The sequence below is a fragment of the Rana temporaria genome, chromosome 3 (assembly GCF_905171775.1).
Source record: "Rana temporaria chromosome 3, aRanTem1.1, whole genome shotgun sequence".
Taxonomy (NCBI): domain Eukaryota; kingdom Metazoa; phylum Chordata; class Amphibia; order Anura; family Ranidae; genus Rana; species Rana temporaria.
This window is the reverse complement of record NC_053491.1, coordinates 491,931,387-491,952,421: the sequence shown is the minus strand read 5'-3', so window position 1 is coordinate 491,952,421 and position 21,035 is coordinate 491,931,387. Positions and strand designations below refer to the sequence as shown.

The 21,035-nt window shown below is 50.9% G+C and overlaps 1 protein-coding gene across 1 annotated transcript in view; it reads right to left on the bottom strand.

The window, feature by feature from the left end:
- Positions 1–912: 912 nt before the first annotated feature.
- Positions 913–21,035, bottom strand: part of LOC120933792 (C-reactive protein-like) — a 29,667-nt gene continuing 9,544 nt past the window's right edge. The window contains exons 3-4 of the mRNA XM_040347188.1: positions 19,166–19,762; positions 913–1,598 (exon numbers count right to left, since the gene is read on the bottom strand). Coding sequence (XP_040203122.1) covers positions 1,009–1,598; positions 19,166–19,762 — 1,187 coding nt within the window. The 3' untranslated portion in view covers positions 913–1,008. The remainder of the gene's footprint in view (positions 1,599–19,165; positions 19,763–21,035) is intronic.

Genomic DNA, 21,035 nt, shown 5'->3' with positions numbered 1-21,035 from the left:
CTCCAACCCTTATTACCTCCTACAAATACTTGAAGTAGAAGGGAGGGGTGGAAGGTGAATAAGACTAACCAATCAGATTTCAGGTTTTTAGAACAAAGAAAAAAAAACACAGAAAGAATGCAGATTGTATATATAGATATTTTATTTCAGATGGTTTATGTTACTATCTTTTGTTATATATGTTACCATTTAGATAAAAAATCATTGACTATTTGATTTTCGTAATTCAGAATCAGCAGTTGGGGCGTCCTAACAACAAAGGGCCAGATTCACAGTCGAAATACGCCGGCGTATCTACTGATACTCTGGCGTATTTTAAAATTTTCCGCGTCGTATCGCTGTTTTGGATCCTCAAAACAAGTTACGACGGCTTTAGGCTTCGATCCGACAGGCATACGGCTTCGTACGCCTTCGGATCGTAGGTGTAATACTCCGGCGCCCGCTGGGTGGAGTTCGCGTCGTTTTCCGCGTCGGGTATGCAAATTAGCTGATTACGGCGATCCACGAAGGTACGCGCCTTCGTCGCATTCTCTTACGTCGTCGCTAGTCGGCTTTTCCCGTCGTAAAGTTACGAGTGCTATTTAGGTGGTGTAAAATTAGACCATCCATGTTAAAGTATGGCCGTCGTTCCCGCGTCAAATTTAAATATTTTTTTTTTTGCGTAAGTCGTCCGGGAATACGAAAGGACGTAACGCACGTCGCCGTTCAAAAAACACGTTGGGGCGCCGTAATTTCGCGCAAAGCACGGCGGGAAATTTCCAAACGGAGCATGCGCAGAACGTTCGGCGCGGGAACGCGCCTAACTTAAATGACACACGCCCCATTTGAATTAGGCGGGCTTGCGCCGGACGGATTTACGTTACGCCGCCGCAAGTTTACAGGCAAGTACTTTGTGAATCAAGCACTTGCGCTTAAAACTTGCGGCGGTGTAACGTAAATGAGATACGTTACGCCGCCGCGCAACTATATGAATCTGGCCCAAAGTGTATATGATGAGCTCATTGGCTTTCAGTAGAATTTGGGCTGGATATGAACTTCCCCTTTGATCTCACAGTATAGAGATAACCAATTAATAACATTCCCTTTGTGTCTGCCAGAGATGTCTTCCGGAGTCAGGACATAATCCCACATGTGGACGTCACTTATTTCACCGACCAATGACTGCTTCTCATCAAACTTTCCACCAAAAGAGTCTTGTTCCTGTCCCAGAACAATGCTGGTCTCAGCTGCGATAGAAGACCCTTTCATGGAGCCTCTTCTGGGGTAGAGTTTCCCGTTGACCCAAAGTTGGACCACTCCAGTGTTGGAGTCCCAGGTCACACAGATGTGCCTCCAGGCCAAAGACTCAGAATCTGTCCTAAAACTAGTGAGTTCCTGGTTGATAGATACGGAACAAATGTTTGGTGGCTGGAAGTCGATCACAAAGGCGTTGTCCTTCCCGGGAGTAGCGAGAGAGAAGAGAGTATAGGGGCGGGAAAGGTCGGTATAAGAATGTAGACAGACGGTGATTTCCTGCAATGGCCTTGTGATTGTAGATCTTAGAATGACATGATCTGTGTCGGTTTCTTTGGGGAAGACGAAGACTTTACTCTGCAAGTCTAGGGAAGAAAACATATAAAGATCATTACTGCTACAGATAAAAGCGCCCCCCTCTCTGGCTCCAGAAAAGCCCAGAGCAGGGGAACGCAGTGGACTCGGTGGAGGGCTGGCATGACTGACGTCACAGGGGACAGCAAAAATTAATGGTTGGCTGTCAGGTCCCGGGGGGCGGGGGAAGGGAGTTTATTTAATGTTTGGTCCCCGCCCTCCCGGCAACACAGCGCGGAAGAAAGTTCAGTGAGGATGTCTGAAGTGCAGCTCATGTTGGATCAGCTGCAGGCGGAGGCGTCGGCGCACGGCCCTGAGTGGCTTCGGGACCAGCTGCGGCCTATTTTCGGTAGGTCGGCAGCTATTGAGGATGCGGGGGGGAGGGACACAGGACGCGCCCGGCGTTCTCGCCCGCCGGAGCGCTTTTCCCCAGACACATCCCCCAGGGCCCAAAGAAGACAAGGGAGCCCCCGTTCGCGGGCCCCTCCGGGCCCCCCCGCCAAGCGCGCAGCATTGCCCACAAAGGGGGGGAACGGGAGGAATCCCAATCGGGGCCGTGGCGCGGCAGCCGGCCGTTCGGCCAGCCCTGGAGCAGCACCTGGGCCCGCGCGGCGTACGGAGGGTGATTCGGCGGGCCCCGCCCCCCGCGCCACCGGGGGGGGTGCGGCGCCTCAGCGTGGGAGACCTAGAGGCCCGGCTGCTGGGCTTTCCATTTCCTCGGCCCACAGCCTTGCCGCGGTGCGGATTGAAGGGGAGGGGACCACCGGCGACCTAGTTGGGGGCAGCAGGGATGGGGAGACCCCCCCAGGCCCACGGAAAGCGGCGCAGAAGTCGGTGAACGGGTCGGGCGCGCGGAGGAGTGACCAGGCGGACGCCAGGCCCACGGCAGCCAGGGATCCTTCCCCTGGGGTGCAATCAGCAGAAGAAGAGGATCCATCCACGCTACGGTCGGAAGGGGAGCTGACGGATTCGGAGGACGAGCAACCATCCAGGACGGTAGCAGCAGCGGTGGAGACGGGACGAGCGGCTGGTGGGTCATCACCTAGGCAGCCCGGTAAGTCACTTTTATCTTTGCCTCGTACTGTGGGGAGGGGTGTGATGTCTGCTGGGGGCAGCGGGGGGGGGGGTGTCATCTCGGGGGGGGGCGGATACACGGGCAGGGGGCTCTCAGTCTGTTACACCGGGCGGGGGGGGTGTCCCTGGGGGGGGGGGTTTTGCAGGTTTTTTAGCGGGCATAAAAGAGCTGGTGGGCAGATTTGAGGGCTCAGATGGGGCGACGGCGGGCCCGGTTGCGGCTTGGGTCCCCCCTGCGGTTCCGGTGGGGGGAGGGGTGGTCGCTACAATTAACACTCTGCCGGCGGTGGTGACGGCTGGGCCGGTGGTGGCATCCGCCCCCGCGGTGAGCGGGGGTTCGGGAGCAGCTGCGGCTCCGGCGGCAGCAACAGTGGAAAAAGGGGCGGTGGCAAGTGAGGTTGCGCGACAGGAAATAATCCGCCTCGCTGACGCGGCAAAATGTGAGGTGTACTTATGCTATGAGGCGTCGCTGGGGACACATTTGAAGGCAGAGGTCCGGGAGAAGATATGGAAGGGTGAGTATGTGGAGATTTTCGCGTTACTCCCATTAGAGAAGTTCAACCTGGACAGGGGGAAGCCGGATGAATCCAAAAAGGAGGAGGAGGAACGGCGCAGGTATCGCTTGATTCCACGGACGTTTACTAATTGGCTGCAGGCGTTCAGCATCCTAGCGTGTGTGGTAGGGGAGAAGAAGCCGGAATGCTGCTCAGGGCTCTTCATATATCAGAATGCGATAGGGGAGGCACACAGGATCTACGGAGGATCCGCTTGGCTGCGATATGATGAACAATTCCGACAGCGGATGGCGGTGCGGCAGGACCTGCGCTGGAATCAAAAGGATATGAACCTTTGGCTGTGTTTGATGACGGCGGCGAGGGTTCCGGGGCAGTCCTTTCAAGGGGGGGGCCGGGGGTCCATCTTCCCTTGGACAACCGGCCGGTCGGGCAAAAGGGGTGTGTTGGCAGTTTAGCTCCGGCACTTGCAAATTCGGAGGCACCTGCAGATACAAACACGAGTGCTCTGGTTGCGGAGGCTCCCACCCGTTGTCCAAGTGCTTCAAGCAGGGGAAGGGACGTTCCGGAGATTTTGCGAACAAGAGGGACGACACCGGTGATGGTGGAAAGGATGCGGCCGTTTCTCGGTAGGTATCCGGACAGGGGGGCGGCTCGGGCACTGGAAAAGGGTTTCTCAGAGGGTTTTCAAATACCGTGTGCGCTGGGGGTGGTACCCCCGGTTCCGCGCAACTTGCGGTCTGCGCTCTTACATCCGGAAGTGGTTTCGGAGAAGCTGCGGAAGGAGGTAGCTCTGGGGCGCATGGGAGGTCCTTTTTCGTCGGCACCCTGGGGGGATCTGGTAGTTTCTCCGCTGGGGGTGGTGCCCAAAAAGGAACCCAACAAGTTTAGGCTGATACACCACCTCTCCTTCCCAAAAGGGGGGTCGGTTAATGACGCTATAGACCAGGAGGCGTGCACAGTGAGCTACACGTCATTCGATGCGGCTGTCCATTGGGTGCGACATTATGGGCGGGGGTCCTTGATGGCAAAATCGGACATTGAAGCAGCTTTCCGCTTATTGCCAGTGCACCCGGACAGCTTTCGGCTGTTGGGGTGTCATTGGGGGGGGCAGTTTTATGTGGACAAGTGCTTGCCCATGGGGTGTTCCATTTCGTGTGCACTGTTCGAGATGTTCAGCTCATTCTTGGAATGGGTGGTTAGGGACGTGGCCGGGGTGAGTTCTATCATCCACTACCTGGATGACTTCCTGTGCGTTGGACCGGCGGCGTCACGGATCGCGGCGATTCTGCTGGCAACGCTGGAACACATGGCGGAGCGCTTCGGGGTCCCCTTGTCTCCCGAGAAGACGGAGGGCCCAAGCACGGAGATGACTTTCCTGGGCATAACATTGGATTCCATGGCAATGGAATGCCGCCTGCCGGAGGACAAACTTGAGGCGATGAAGGCAGAAATCAGGGGCATGCTGGGGGTCAGGAAAGTGAAGCTGAGAGCGCTACAGTCGTTGCTCGGTAAGCTTAATTTCGCGTGCCGTATTTTGCCCATGGGGCGGGTGTTTAGCCGACGGCTGTCGGCGGCGACCGCGGGCGTGAGTTCCCCTAACCACTTTGTCACGCTCGGCAGGGTTCTTAGGGATGATCTGAGGGTGTGGCACTCCTTTTTGGAGTCATTCAACGGCCGGGCATTGTGGATGGCGGGACCGGTCAGTAACTTTGACTTGGAGCTGTACACGGATGCTGCGGGCTCCACAGGCTTTGGAGCATTCTTTCAGGGCAAGTGGTGTGCGGGTCCTTGGCCGCAAGACTGGGTGGACGCGGGTTTCACTAAGAATTTGGTGCTATTGGAATTATTTCCGGTGGTACTGGCGGTTGAGTTGTGGGGCTCGGAGTTCAGGGATCGGAAGGTCAGGTTCCATGGGGACAACCTGGGAGTGGTTCAGGTCATTAACAGGGTATCGGCTTCATCACCGCCGGTGGTTCGGGTGTTGCAGCATCTGGTTCTACGGTGCCTACAGTTGAATATTTTTGTCCATGCAGTTCATCTGCCTGGGGTTGAGAATGTTATTGCTGACGCGCTGTCTCGATTTCAGTGGGACAGGTTCCGAGAGTTGGCCCCGGAGGCGGAACGACACGGAGAGCCTTGTCCGGATTGGCTGTGGAGGGTTGCATTGGCGTGATATCAAAATGGCTCAGGAGGTCGGTGAGTGAGGCAACTTGGGGGGCGTATAGCAAGGTGTGGTTGGAATGGGAGGCTTTGGCAAGAATGGTGGCTGTGGACCCGTTCGGGTCGGAGACACGATGGCTGGTGTTGTACTTCGTGGCTAGGAACATGGAGGACGGCACGTCTGTGGCCACGCTGAACAAAAAGATGGCAGGTCTTGCGTTCCTTTTTAAATTGCGGGGTTGCCAGGACTTCACGAAGGATTTCTGGGTGCGGCAGGCGCTGAGAGGTTATAGAAAGGCAGGAACGACAAGGGACTCCAGGCGCCCCGTGTCGTTTGCTCTACTGGAAGGAATGCTGGAAAAATTACCGGTTATTTGTTCTTCGGAATATGAGTTTTTGCTGTTCAGGGCGGCCTTCACGTTAGCTTTCTTCGGGGCTTTCAGGATCAGTGAGTTGGTCAGCCCGTCTACCAAATGTCAAGGGGGCTTGGGCTCTCAAGATGTGGCTTGTGGGCAGGACAGGGTATCTATTTGGCTGCCGAAGTCAAAGACGGACCAGGGGGGACGGGGCAAGTCCATACAGGTATTTACAATTACGGGTTCTCCTTTATGTCCGGTGCAGGCGGTGCGGGCCTTCGGGGCCGAACGGCCTGAGGCGACGGGGTCGTTTCTGGTACATAGGGACGGGTTGCCGTTGTCAAAATATCAGTTCGGGGCTGTTTTTAGGAAGTGTTTGTTAGCCATGGGGTTGGATGGCAAGGGTTTTTCTTCCCACTCCTTTAGGATAGGGGCGGCCTCAGAGGCGGCCCGTTGGGGATTGGGTACGGAAGCCATACAGCGCATAGGCAGATGGGAATCTAGGAGGTTTCAGAGTTATGTCCGTCCCCACCTATTGGATGTTTAGGACGGTAACGTCAAGTGGCGGTGGGGAGGGGGTCTGGGGTGTGGTGTGATCTGTTTGAGTGTTGCTGGGTTATGCGGTGGATTACCCGGTGCAATTGTCTTTTTTCTTTCAGGTGGGACCCCGGCACTAGTATGGATAATGGGACATTCTTATGTCTTTTGGGGGGCAAAACGGGCTGAGCTTAGACATAGCGGTCGGCAGTTGGGTTTCCCGAGGGAAGAGGCAAGCGTGCACTGGTTAGGGATTCCGGGAATGCTCTGGGGTAGGGTGGTTCCGGAAGTGCATCGCTTTGCGCGGCTGGACAGGCCCCCTGACGTCTTACTCTTGCACGTGGGGGGCAACGACCTAGGGGTCAGAGCAATGATGGACATCACTCGGGATATCAAGTTTGATATCTTGAGACTTCGGATGGCCTTTCCGGATATGATCGTCGTGTGGTCCGACATTGTGGCTCGGACTGCATGGCGTATGGCTAGGTCGGTAGCGGGAATCAACAGGGCCCGGAGGAAAATTAATAGGGACGTGGCCAAGTTTGTAGTGAGGAACGGGGGGTTGGTGGTACGCCATATGGAATTAGAGGAAGAGACCTGGAGGTATCTGCGAGGAGATGGGGTCCACCTTAGCCCAGTTGGGATTGACATGTGGGTATTGGGGTTACAGGATGGGATTCAGAGGGCCATTAGGGTGTGGAGGGGCACCCAAGGGTAAGGTTTTACCTTTGGGTGCTGGTGGCGTTGGTTGGTCCCTGCGGGTAAGGAATAGACTTTGAGAATGAAATTAATGACCTGTCGGTGACAGGCGATGATGAGGGTGATGCCAGTTAACGGAGGTTAGCTGGAAGAATGGAGTATGGAGCACTACGGTCGTGAGACGCCTTTGAGCCTGTTCGGCTTGAGGCCTGCAGAGGAATCCGAAGACCGGAGTGCATCAAAAAGGGCATATATATATATGTTTATATATATATAGATATTTTACGGAAGGATAGAGGCTTTGCCTGCGGGGACCAACTTCAGGTAGTTTTAAGTTAGCAGATGTTCTTGCTTAGTTTGTGTTAAAATATATTATGTTAATAAATCAGGCTGCTACGGCCTATTTTTCCCCAACAAGCAATGGTGTGGTTTCAATTTAATGGGCAGAGGTTGGGGGGATACTAAGGTTTTGGTTAAGGTGGTAAGTAAGTGAAGTAGGACATCTGTTGTACTAAAGTCAAGAAAAGCCCAGAGCAGGGGAACGCAGTGGACTCGGTGGAGGGCTGGCATGACTGACGTCACAGGGGACAGCAAAAATTAATGGTTGGCTGTCAGGTCCCGGGGGGCGGGGGAAGGGAGTTTATTTAATGTTTGGTCCCCGCCCTCCCGGCAACACAGCGCGGAAGAAAGTTCCCGCCCACCCACCCCTTATTGTAGTGGTAGAGCATCATGGGGGGTTGTAGTATGTGTGATTTGTGTGTGTGTGTTTGTTTTCTTTATATTTTGTTACAGGTTCAAAAATGGGTTGTCGTGGCAGCGTTGGTTGGTCCCTGCGGGTAAGGAATAGACTTTGAGAATGAAATTAATGACCTGTCGGTGACAGGCGATGATGAGGGTGATGCCAGTTAACGGAGGTTAGCTGGAAGAATGGAGTATGGAGCACTACGGTCGTGAGACGCCTTTGAGCCTGTTCGGCTTGAGGCCTGCAGAGGAATCCGAAGACCGGAGTGCATCAAAAAGGGCATATATATATATGTTTATATATATATAGATATTTTACGGAAGGATAGAGGCTTTGCCTGCGGGGACCAACTTCAGGTAGTTTTAAGTTAGCAGATGTTCTTGCTTAGTTTGTGTTAAAATATATTATGTTAATAAATCAGGCTGCTACGGCCTATTTTTCCCCAACAAGCAATGGTGTGGTTTCAATTTAATGGGCAGAGGTTGGGGGGATACTAAGGTTTTGGTTAAGGTGGTAAGTAAGTGAAGTAGGACATCTGTTGTACTAAAGTCATGCACACGCCACTGACACAATATACATAGATTCATGCATTGCATTGCATGAATCTATGTATTGCCGCCGAATATTCAGATGGCCGGCCCCCTGGCGAGCGCCGGCCATCTGAATAACGGCGGCTGTGGAAGTGAATATCAGAGCCAGCGGCTCTGATAGGCTTTCCGATTACAACCCTCAGGCTGTAAACGGCTTCCAGATGCTTATCCTCGGGACGCACGGGGGGTGCGTTCCTTGGCTAAGAGTGACAGGCGTGTCAGCCAATCAGGTTCACTGGTTCTGGTTACCGGTAACCTGATTGGCTGAAGCATCATCGAGGGCAGGAGAAGACATCGAATGACGTTAGAAGCACGGCTGACCCCAGAAAGGTAAGTGCCAGGTGGGGGGGGGGGGCATTTTACAGGGCACAGTGGCGACAATTGCTGGGCACAGTGGCAGCATTTTACTGGGTACAGTGGCTACAATTGCTGGGCACAGTGGCTACAATTGCTGGGCACAGTGGCTACAATTGCTGGGAATGGTGGTAACAATTGATGGGCATGGTGGTAACAATTGATGGGCACAGTGGTAACAATTGATGGCACAGTGGCTGCGTTTGGCATGGCACAGTGGTGACAATCGATGGGCACAGTGGTACAATGTGTTAGTTAGGCAGTTGGCTGGCCCAAGCTGGGGAAGGGGTTAATGATCGGTGCCTCTGTTTCCAGGCTTTTTGGAACCAGCCTACCTGCACTGTGATTGATATATGGGGAAAGGCTGAGTTCCATGGCTTTGGCCTGCTCAAGAAGATAATGTGACTGCTGTGGAGCTCCCAAGGTGGACTGCTGTGTTCTGCAGTCCATTGGAAGTCACCGGGAACCCAGAGAACCACCAAGCTTTGGAAAACACTAGCTTTTGGCTATCAACTTGTTGAGGTATGCCTGGGCAGCCTAGCAGAGATAGACAGGGGATGTGGGATTGAACTGTTCATGTGGACTGTGACGCAAAATCGCTAGTAAGGTTACATCAACTGTTCTAAGCCTGGTCTGAAGTCACTTTAAAGGGGTGCATGGTGGTTCCTGGCATATGAAAAATGTGAACTTATAGCCAGATTCAGAGAGAGTTAAGTCGGCGTATCAGTAGATACGCCGACGTAACTCTAAATCTGCGCCGTCGTAAATTTAAGCGTATTCTGGAAACCAGATACGCTTAAATTAGGCTAAGATACGAGCGGCGTAAGTCTCCTACGCCGTCGTATCTTAGGGTGCAATATTTAGGCTGGCCGCTAGGTGGCGTTTCCGTTGAGTTCGGCGTAGAATATGTAAATGCCTAGATACGCCGATTCACGAACGTACGTGCGCCCGTCGCAGTAAAGATACGCCGTTTCCGTAAGAGGTATGCCGGCGTAAAAATAAAGCTGCCCCCTAGGTGGCCTAGTCAATGTTAAGTATGGCCGTCATTCCCGCGTCGAAATTTGAAATTTTTACGTCGTTTGCGTAAGTCGTCCGTGAATGGGGCTGGACGTAATTTACGTTCACGTCGAAACCAATACGTCCTTGCGGCGTACTTTGGAGCAATGCACACTGGGATATGTACACGGACGGCGCATGCGCCGTTCGTAAAAAACGTCAATCGCGTCAAGTCACCAAACATTAACATAAAACACGCCCCCCCATCCTCACTTGAATTAGGCGCGCTTACGCCAGCCCCATTTACGCTACGCCGCCGTAAGTTAGGAGGCAAGTGCTTTGTGAATACAGCACTTGACTCTCTGACTTAAGGCGGCGTAGCGTAAATACTATACACTACGCCGCCTTAAAGATACGCGCCCCTACTTCAATCTAGCAGTTTGTGTTAAAATAATGTTTATTTTCAGTTCACATTTTCTAAAAAACTTGGCAAAAAATGAAGTCTTCAAAAGACGTTCAGGCTGGGGAAGGGGTTAATGAAGGGGTGATTGCTTTACAAAATGTAGTAATTTTATGGGTGTTTCTACTATCCTGGTGCTCCAGGGCCCTCAAAAATATGATAGGTAGTCAGGGAATTAGATGTGAAATTTATGCCCATAGAAAGCATTAAGGTGCCCCTTGGATTTTGGGCCCCTCCTCATGGCTAGGCTGGAAAAAAGTCTCATACAATTTTTTTGGGGGGTGTTATTTTAGGTATGCATATGCTGTGTATTAAAAATAGCTTATCGATTGACAACTTTGTGTAAAAATAATAATTTTCTTTTTTTTTACTGCATTTTACAAAACCTTGTGGTAAAAAATAGAATTTTTCAAAGACTCAATATGCCTCTTAAAAAAACCTCGGAGTGTTTTCTTTCCAAAATGTGCTCATTTTGTGGGTGTTTTGATTGTCATGGTGCTCAAGGGCCTCCAAAAATGTGATTGGTAGTCAGAAAAATTAAATATGTAAATTATGCGCAATTTTTGCTCCTTGAAAGCCCAAAGGTGCTCCTTGGATTTCGGGCCCTTCTATGCCTCTAGGCTGTAAAAACAAGGGCCCGGATTCACAGACAGCAGGCGCACATTACGCCGCCGCAGCGTATCCCCCTGTGCACTACGCCGACGCAGCGCAGAGAGGCAAGCATGAAATTCAGGAAGCCAGTGCTCCCCACGCTGCGTCGGCGTGGTGTAGGTTTCGAAGGCGCAGGCCGGCATAGGTGGAAGTGGGCTTGTCCCATGCAAACCCATGCAAATGAGGCATGACCCCATGCAAATGATGGTCCGAGCGCCCGACAAGTACGTTTAACGAACTGCGCATGCGTCGTGCCGTGGACGCCTCCCCCTGCGCATGCTCACAACCACGTCGGAACTACTACCTAAGATACGCCGGATCACTGCCTACGCCATGAACGTATCCTACGCCCATCCAGACTCACGTCCAACGTAAACTACATAAAATACGCCGGCTTGTATTCCTTGGTGCAAGACCTTTGCATGTCTGCTGCTGAGTTACACCTCCTTTATGGGGCTTAACTTTACGCCGGACGTACAACTTACGCGCACCAGTCTTAGCATGCGTCGGGCGCGCGTACATTCGTGAATCGCCGTATTTTCCTCATTTGCATATTTGAATGGCTGATCAATGGGAGCGCCACCATGCGTCCAGCCTAAATATGCGCCCACGCTATGCCGGCGTAGGCAAGTTACGTCGGCGGGATGAAGCTTATTTTTAGGCGTATCTTAGTTTGTGGGTCCGGTACTTGCACTTACGCGGCGTATCTTGAGATACGTTGGCGCAAGTGCTTTGTGAATCCGGGCCAAGGAGTTGATTTGTGTGATACAAAAGATACAATGTCTTGTATTTAATTTGGCGATGAGCCCGATGTTTGAGTCGAAAATAAGTTCGACTCGAATATTCTTTGGAAATTTACCACACAGTGACAATTTTCTGGTTACCGGATTTTGTACATGAGGCTCAGTCCATTTTAAGATAGTGAGACTCATTCTCTTTGTTTGTCATCCCTGTTGAACCCTGATTGCTGTCCTAAAGAAGCCCAACGGCGAAATGCGTAGACATTTAAGGGCTCACTATACAAACTACATAATTTTATATGATTTTTAACTTATACTTCTCCATTGTTTCCATGACTTAAAAGTCTGACCCTTTGGTTACTTTATTAAGTAGCCCTCTATGTTTTTTCTTCAATTTACGGATGTGGCTTTGTGAGTTCTTCCCTATTCATTTCATTTACCCGAAAGGGGAAGGTGCTACTTTGTCCAATTGGGGGCCGCTCTGGGAGGTGAGTGCATAGTGTGACTGGTGGAGAGTCCACGTGATGTTAAGTCACTCATTTGTTATCATTTACCGGTGGATTGTGTGTGGACAGCATTGGTTCATGGAAGATATCACTGGAATAATGGACGTTGCCTGAATATATATATGTGTGTGTGTGTGTTATAATTTCTTTTCCCACTAGAGGTCACTGGTTGTACATATTAATGTTAGTTGGTATATGTGTTATCATTTCTGTACCCACTAGAGGTCACTGGTTGCACATATCACTTTCATTGTGACATATACAGTGAAACCTTGGATTACGAACATAATCCGTTCCAGGAGAATGCTCGTAATCCAAAGAACTTGCATATCAAAGCGAGTTTCCCCATTGAAGTCAATGGAAACGAGAATAATTTGTTCCGCATTGACTTTAATGGCATGCAATACTGCATGCAGCCAGAGGCGGGGGGCACCCGGAGAGTCTCGGAAATGGCCGGAAAGGACCGAGGACAGTTCGGCTGACCTCGGCAAACCTCAGAAAGACTTCGTTCACGAGCCTTTCCGAGGTTTGCCGAGATCAGCCGAACTGTCCTCGGGCCTTCCGGCCGTTTCGGAAAGGCCGCCGATTGGCGCCATTCGGCTCCGGCTCCCCCCCCCACCTCAGGCCAAATGTGGTACTAGACCCGCTGCGGCCTGAATCCCGCTCGTTTTGTGAGACAACACTCGCAAACAGAGTTTAGGATTTTAGCAAATACAGTGCTTGTATTGCGAAACGCTTGTTTATCGCGTTACTCGCAATCTGAGGTTCCACTGTATAATATATTTTTGGTGTCATAAGCAATACTCCCACTAGGGGTCACTATTTTATTTTATTTATTTTGCATTTACATCACATAGGCCCGGATTCACAGAGAGCAGGCGCACATTACGCCGCCGTAGTGCAAATAAGATACGCTACGCCGACGCAGCGCAGAGAGGCAAGCACTGAATTCAGAAAGCCAGTGCTCCCAAAACTGCGCTGGGTTTCTCAGGCGTAGATCGGCGTAAGTGGAAGTGGGCGTGAGCCATGCAAATGAGGCGTGACCCCATGCAAATGATGGGCTGAGTGTCAGACAAGTACGTGTAACGAACGGAGCATGCGCCGTCCCGTGGACGCATCCCCGTGCGCATGCTCAGAATCACGTCGGAACAACTGCCTAAGATACGTCGGATCACTGCTTACGGCGTGAACATAACCTACGCCTAGTCATATTCACGTCCTATGTAAACTACATAAAATACGCCGGCTTGTGTTCCCTGGTGCATCCCTTTGCATGGATGCTGCTGAGTTACACCTCCTTTATGGGGCATAACTTTACGCCGGACGTATGACTTTACGCGGCACTGCGTCAGGCGCAAGTACGTTTGTGAATCGCCGTATCTCCCTCATTTGCATATTTGAATAGAAAATCAATGGGAGCGCCAGATGCGTCCAGCTTAAATATGCGCCCACTCTACGCCAGCGTAGGCAGGTTACGTCGGTGGGATGAAGCCTGTTTTTAGGCGTATCTTAGTTTGTGAGTCCGGCGCATAGATACGACGGCGCATATTTACACTTACGCGGCGTATCTGGAGATACGTCGGCGCAAGTGCTTTGTGAATCCGGGCCGCTGTATTTTTGGGGAAAAGAGGGAACACTTCACATATTTTTCTTTTTACTCTGATCTGCTAATACCAGTTGGTGTTAAGCAGCAACCTCTTAGATTTTATATAAAGCACATACTTTATATTAGTTTAGCGCCTGGCTATTTTTAGAACCGGTGCTATTGGAAATTTAGGATAAAGTTCCGAGAAATAGTTGGCTCTGAACCAGTCTAATTGTTTAAATTTGGGGCCTCTGCTCTAGCTTTGGCTGTGCTGACTGTACATGCTGTCGTTGCCGGGGGAGAGAGTTCCACACCGGGACGATAGGTGGCAGCAGTGGAGTCAAGTGCGGTTGGATATTCCCCCCAGCAGCCAATCAGGGAGGGTGTGCATGCTGGGGAGGGTATTTAGGGGCAAATGGCAGTCTCTCTGGGTTCTTCCTCGTGTGGTGCCCACCATTGGGGTAGCCATTCCACGACACCCCCAAAAATGGCCCTCCTGGCCGGGAAGTGCGTGTGTCGCAGTGTTCCTGGTTCCGGGACCACGTTGGCCCGGAGCAATTGATCTGCTGTGTGGGCCCAGTGATCGACTGGGTCCCCAATCTGAAGGTGGTCCTGAGCTGTCCGTCCAATTGGAGGAAGCTGACCGATGAGGAGCCTGTCCGAAGGATACCAAGCACGAGGCTGGTGTTCCAGGAGGAGCCTGTCCATTCATCGGAGGACAACCTTGGTTCTGAGAGGCTGGATGTCGGTCGCCTGTCAGTTGCTAATTTGACCAAAACTACCGGAAGGAGGTCCGGGTGCTGAATCTACTGAAAGAGGATTCCGGACCATAATTGTCTCCAACCTTTGGGAGGGTCTGAGGCAGAGACGTAATCCTAAATTCGAGTGACACTCTGGCTGCCAGGCCGGTGAGAGAGGCCTGTCCAGGTGCGCTGTACCCACTCTGGCTGGAGTGGCGAAGTAAAGTGTCGTTGGAAGTAGGACTGTTTCCCTACCCAGTTACTCCGGAATTTGCTGTCTTCCATTCTGCTATCTCTTCACCTTCCATTTACTTCTACCATTTTTACCCTGTTGGGTAATAAAAGTACAGAAAAGACATTCCCTTTACTGCAGCTCTCATCAAGTACCCTAGATTGCGGAGATAGAGGTAACGTGCCGCCCAAAACAAACCAGCAGCTCCTTCGGGGGTAGTGCTACATTAGTACCGCAGAAGTACATTTATTTTTATTTATTGTAAGATTGGGGGATCAGACTCCAATGGTAGGTTTGTTTTTCAGTGAGTACGCCAATCCAATACTGAGTTTTTAAGGGCCTGGTAGCCCACTTTTATTTAAAAACCTCAAAGTTCACAGATACAAAAGCTGCCCTCGCAGGGGGGTTTCATCATTCCTGAATCTTGCAAAGAATCAACAGTCGCACACAGCGTTTGATTCGCACACAGCGACTTATCTGCACACAGCGTTTGATTCGCACACAGCGACTTATCCTCTTGAAGCACACAGCTTCTAGCTGCAACCCATGCAGCCTCTCTCTTCTCTCAGGCCCCGTACACACGACCGAACATGTCCGCTGAAACTGGTCTGCCGACCAGTTTCCGCGGACATATCCGACCGTGTGTACGGCCTAGCGGACAGGTTTCCAGCGGACAAAAGTTTCTTAGCAAGCTAAGAAACTTGTCCGCTGGAAACATGTCCGATGGTTAGCATAGTTGCCAACATTTGAAAAAAAATTCCAGGGACACTTTGCAGCACAGCTATTAATTAAAGCGGGAGTTCACCCATTTATAAAAAAAAAAATTTTCTCCCCTTAGCTTCCTGCTCGTTCAGTCTAGGGGAATTGGCTATTTGTAATAAAATATGAGCAGTACTTACCCGTTTTCGAGGTCCATCTTCTTCCGTCGCTTCCGGGTATGGGTCTTCGGGAGCGGGCGTTCCTTCTTGATTGACAGTCTTCCGAGAGGCTTCCGACGGTCGCATCCATCGCGTCACTCGTAGCCGAAAGAAGCCGAACGTCGGTGCGGCTCTATACTGCGCCTGCGCACCGACGTTCGGCTTCTTTCGGAAAATCGTGACGCGATGGATGCGACCGTCGGAAGCCTCTCGGAAGACTGTCAATCAAGAAGGAACGCCCATTCCCGCAGCCCATACCCGGAAGCGACGGAGAAGATGCATCTCGAAAACGGGTAAGTACTGCACATATTTTAAAACAAATAGCCGATTCCCCTAGAGAAAACGAGCAGGAATCTAAGGGGAAAAAGTGCCCTCTAAGGGTGAACCCCCGCTTTAATTACCACACTCACTTCCCCGAAGCTCCACCCACTCCGCAGTGTGTACAGGAGAGGAGGAGGAGTGCAGAGGGTATGATGGGGGCAGTGTGTACAGGAGAGGAGGAGGAGTGCAGAGGGTATGATGGGGGCAGTGTGTACAGGAGAGGAGGAGGAGTGCAGAGGGTATGATGGGGGCAGTGTGTACAGGAGAGGAGGAGGAGTGCAGAGGGTATGATGGGGGCAGTATGTACAGGAGAGGAGGAGGAGTGCAGAGGGTATGATGGGGGCAGTGTGTACAGGAGAGGTGGAGGAGTGCAGAGGGTATGATGGGGGCAGTGTGTACAGGAGAGGAGGAGGAGTGTAGAGGGTATGATGGGGGCAGTGTGTACAGGAGAGGAGGAGGAGTGCAGAGGGTATGATGGGGGCAGTGTGTACACGAGAGCAGGAGGAGTGCAGAGGGTATGATGGGGCAGTGTGTACACGAGAGCAGGAGGAGTGCAGAGGGTATGATGGGGGCAGTGTGTACACGAGAGGAGGAGGAGTGCAGAGGGTATGATGGGGGCAGTGTGTACACGAGAGCAGGAGGAGTGCAGAGGGTATGATGGGGGCAGTGTGTACACGAGAGCAGGAGGAGTGCAGAGGGTATGATGGGGGCAGTGTCTACAGGAGAGGAGGAGTGCAGAGGGTATGATGGGGGCAGTGTGTACAGGAGAGGAGGAGTGCAGAGGGTATGATGGGGCAGTGTGTACACGAGAGCAGGAGGAGTGCAGAGGGTATGATGGGGGCAGTGTGTACACGAGAGCAGGAGGAGTGCAGAGGGTATGATGGGGGCAGTGTGTACAGGAGAGGAGGAGTGCAGAGGGTATGATGGGGGCAGTGTGTACAGGAGAGGAGGAGTGCAGAGGGTATGATGGGGGCAGTGTGTACAGGAGAGGAGGAGTGCAGAGGGTATGATGGGGCAGTGTGTACAGGAGAGGAGGAGTGCAGAGGGTATGATGGGGCAGTGTGTACAGGAGAGGAGGAGTGCAGAGGGTATGATGGGGCAGTATGTACAGGAGAGGAGGAGGAGGAGGAGTGCAGAGGGTATGCTGGGGCAGTATGTACAGGAGAGGAGGAGGAGTGCAGAGGGTATGATGGGGCAGTATGTACAGGAGAGGAGGAGTGCAGAGGGTATGCTGGGGCAGTATGTACAGGAGAGGAGGAGGAGTGCAGAGGGTATGATGGGGCAGTATGTACAGGAGAGGAGGAGGAGTGCAGAGGGTATGATGGGCACAGTTAGTACAGGAGAGGAGTTTGGAGGGTATGGCGGTGGCATAATGGGGAGGGATTTCTTGTGGTGTCTATGGGGTAATCAGGAAGTGATGTTGGGAAGATAAGGGAAGGAAAGTGACCATGGAATGATGTCCCTCAGCGGGGGGGGGGGGGGGTAGGAAGCTCGGAGTGATGTCTGTATGATGTGATCTGGGGGTGATGCAAGCTGGGGGCAGTATGTACAGGAGAGGGGGACTGAGAAGTGGTCAGATAGCGATGTATATAATAATAAAAAAACTCATCCACTAAAAACATTTAAAACAATGAATCCTACAACAGTACTAGATGTAAGTACAGATCTATGTAATCCAGTTTATAGCACTCTGCATCCAATCCAATTGCTCAGACTAGATAATGTGGGGTCATTTATAGCCATTCATGTAACCTGTGTGTAAGTGGTGAGTTCACACTTCTGATTGCACAGACTCAGAACCTGTAAAAATGTACAATCAGAGGTGTGAACTCACCACATACACACACAGGTTACATGAATGGCTATAAATGACCCCACATTATCTAGTCTGAGCAATTGGATTGGATGATGTTTGCACAGAGTGTTCATGCTTAGAAGTGATCTGCCAAAATGTGTTTGGGCTGCAGACCTCACCCTGCCCCCCTCCCCCACACTCCCTCCCCTCCCCCACACTCAAACTCACTATCTCCCCCGATTCTTCTCCTAAGAAAAAATCTCCTTGAAAGTGTGTACTACTACTATCCACCCTAGGAAACTTCTCCCAGAAAAGTTCAGCTCACTCACCTCCTCCCTTCCTCTGGCCAGCCGACAGGAGCTACAGTGAGCTCCGCCTCCGAGGTCTCACAGCACACCGCGCTGCTGATTGGAGGGGGAGGCTGAGTCAGAGATAACAAGGATCCGCACAGCACGAGACTGGAAGGAGGGGAGGGGACAGAAAGGAGCTTTGCATCCCAAACACACACCGCAGGCTCAGGTCCCTGCTGAGACCCAGAAGCCGCACCTGCCTTCACCAATAGCCAGGCTAAATTAGCTGGGACTAGGTCCCAAATAACGGGACTGTCCCTTTAAAAACGGGACAGTTGGCAAGTATGGGTTAGTACGACTCATCGGACATGTCCGCTGGTTATGACGTATAACCAGCGGCCTGAAATCCCGCGCATGCGTCAAATTGATTCGACGCATGCGTGGAAGCATTGACCTTCCGTGTCAGGCCCCGTACACACGAGAGGATTTATCCACGGGAACGGTCCTCCGGACCGTTTCCGCGGATAAATCCTCTGGCGGATTTTGATCTGATGGTTGTACTAACCATCAGATCAAAATCCGCGCGGAATTCCCTCCGCGGTGACGTGTCGCGCCGTCGCCGCGATGATGACGCGGCGACGTGCGCGACGCTGTAATATAAGGACTTCCACGCATGTGTCGAATCATTACGACGCATGCGAGGGAAGGAATCGGACGGATTGATCCGGTGAGTCTGTACAGACCACTGGATCGATCCGCTGGAGCCGATTCCAGCGGATATATTTCTTAGCATGCTAAGAAATTTTTATCCGCTGGAAATCGGTCGGCCCGAAATATATCCGCGGATAAATATCCGCTGGGTTGTACACACCAGCGGATCTATCCGCTGAAACTGATCCGCGGATAAATTCCAGCGGATAGATCCTCTACTGTGTACTGGGCCTCAGAGAACGTTGGTGTCTTTTACGTCACTGCGTTCTCTGTCCGCAGGGATTTTGGTCTGATGGTGTGTACACACATCAGACCAAAAGCTCCCAGCAGACATGTCCGATGAAAACGGTCCGCGGACCTTTTTCATCGGATGTGTCTCCTCGTGTGTACGGGGCCTCAGAGATATGGGAGCTCACCTGGCTCCCAGGAACAGACCTCCTGTCTGTAGGGTGGGGCCCTGAATGCTGTTCAGGTCAGACTTAAAAAGCCCAAACCACAGCTGACCAATTAACATGTGTTTCTCTCCAGAATTTGGCGTAAAGCAGCCATTTCTCACCCAGCACAGGGTCCCATCCTCACATTATGTATAGTAAGATGATAGACTTACGTTGAGGTTCGGGCTTGACAAGAACTTCCCCTTTCATTTCATAACGTAAGGAGTTCCAATTAATGACGTTTCCATGGAGATCACCAGAGAGGACCTTCTGGATGTCTTCCTGAGTCAGGGCATAATCCCACATGTGGACGTCACCTATTTCACCAACCAATGACTCAGAAGCATCAAACCCTCCACCAAATGAGTGTTGGCGCTGTCCCAGAACAATCCTGCTTTCAGCATCAATATAGTTGAGATAATAATATTGCCTCTTTTCGGGGGAGAGCTTTCCATTGAGCCAAAGATAGGCATTGGTGGAGTCCCAGGTCACACAGACGTGCCTCCCATAAAAAGGCTTCCAGTTTGGTGCAAAAGCAGACACTGCATTATTAATGAATACACTATAGGTGTATGGAGGCTGTAAGGAGATGTGAAAGGCATTGGCGTATCTTGGAGTAGCAATAGAGAACAAAGTATAGGGACGGGGAAGCTCACTGTAGGGACGTAGACAGACGGTGGCTTTCTGCAATGGCTCTGTAATTGTAGGTCTTAGAATGACATGATCCGTGTCGGTTTCTTTGGGGAAGACGAAGACTTTACCCTCCAAGTCTAGGGAAGAAAACAGACAAAACTCATTACTGATATATATATAAATATATAAAAGCTTTAGGTCCAGAGCAAAAAATTCTGAATTTATTTACGAATTCTAGAATCTAAAATAAAATAAAAAAATAGATCCACTGATAAATCTCAGGAAGGCAATTATATTCCTTTTTAAATTTGTATATATATATGTAGTTTGCAGATGCTGAACCCGTGTGTTTATGTGTTGCCACTCCCCTGGTAATGTGGTGGGTGGAGTCAGTGCCCTTTTATTGAAGCACTAGCTGAATACCCGGCGTTGCCCGGTCTTCCTATCTTAACCTTTTGGGGAGGAAAATCATAGTAATATAAATATACCCATCTTTTATATAAGGGTGTAGGTAAGGGTTAATTTAACTGTCATATATTTTTATTTGGCATATAAGTAATATGTGTAGCAGGTATTATTGAAATATCTCCAGGCGTACAGAAGTTATGTGGGAACATACATTTCCCATTGATTTGCATGGGACTTTAAACAAAAACCCAGACCCTCAGAAATGGGGGTAGTTAAGGGATAAATTAACTATCCTATAGTGTAAGTGGACATATAAGTAACATGTGACCAAGTGTTATCGAAATATCTACAGCCATTTGGAAGTTATGTAGTAACATGTATTTCCCATAGAGTTGAATGGGACTTTAAAGAAAAACCCCGACCATGGCAAATGGGGGTGGGTAAGGGTTAAACCACCTATCCTATGTTTGTTGCTGACATATAAGTAAGATGTGTGCCAAGTTTCATGTTAATATCTTTAGCCGTTTGGACGTGATGCTGGCACATACATACATACATACATACACACACACGTTGAGTTTTATATATATAGATTGGCAAAAGAGACGAAAGCCGCGTACACACGGTCAGTCCATCCGATGAGAACGGTCTGAAGGACCATTGTCATAGGTTAATCGATAGGTTAAATAACCGATCGTGTCAGAACGCGGTGACGTAAAACACAACGATGTGCTGAAAAAAAATGAAGTTCAATGCTTCCAAGCATGCGTCGACTTGATTCTGAGCATGCACGGGTTTTTAACCAATGGTTGTGCCTACTAACGATCGGTTTTGACCTATCGGTTGCCAATCCATCGGTTAAATTTAAAGCAAGTTGGCTTTTTTTTAACTGATGGTTAACCACTTCCATACCGGGGCGCACCTTCCCGCCCAAGCCAATTTTCAGCTTTCAGCGCTGTCGCACTTTGAATGGCAATTGCGCGGTCGTGCTACACTAAACTC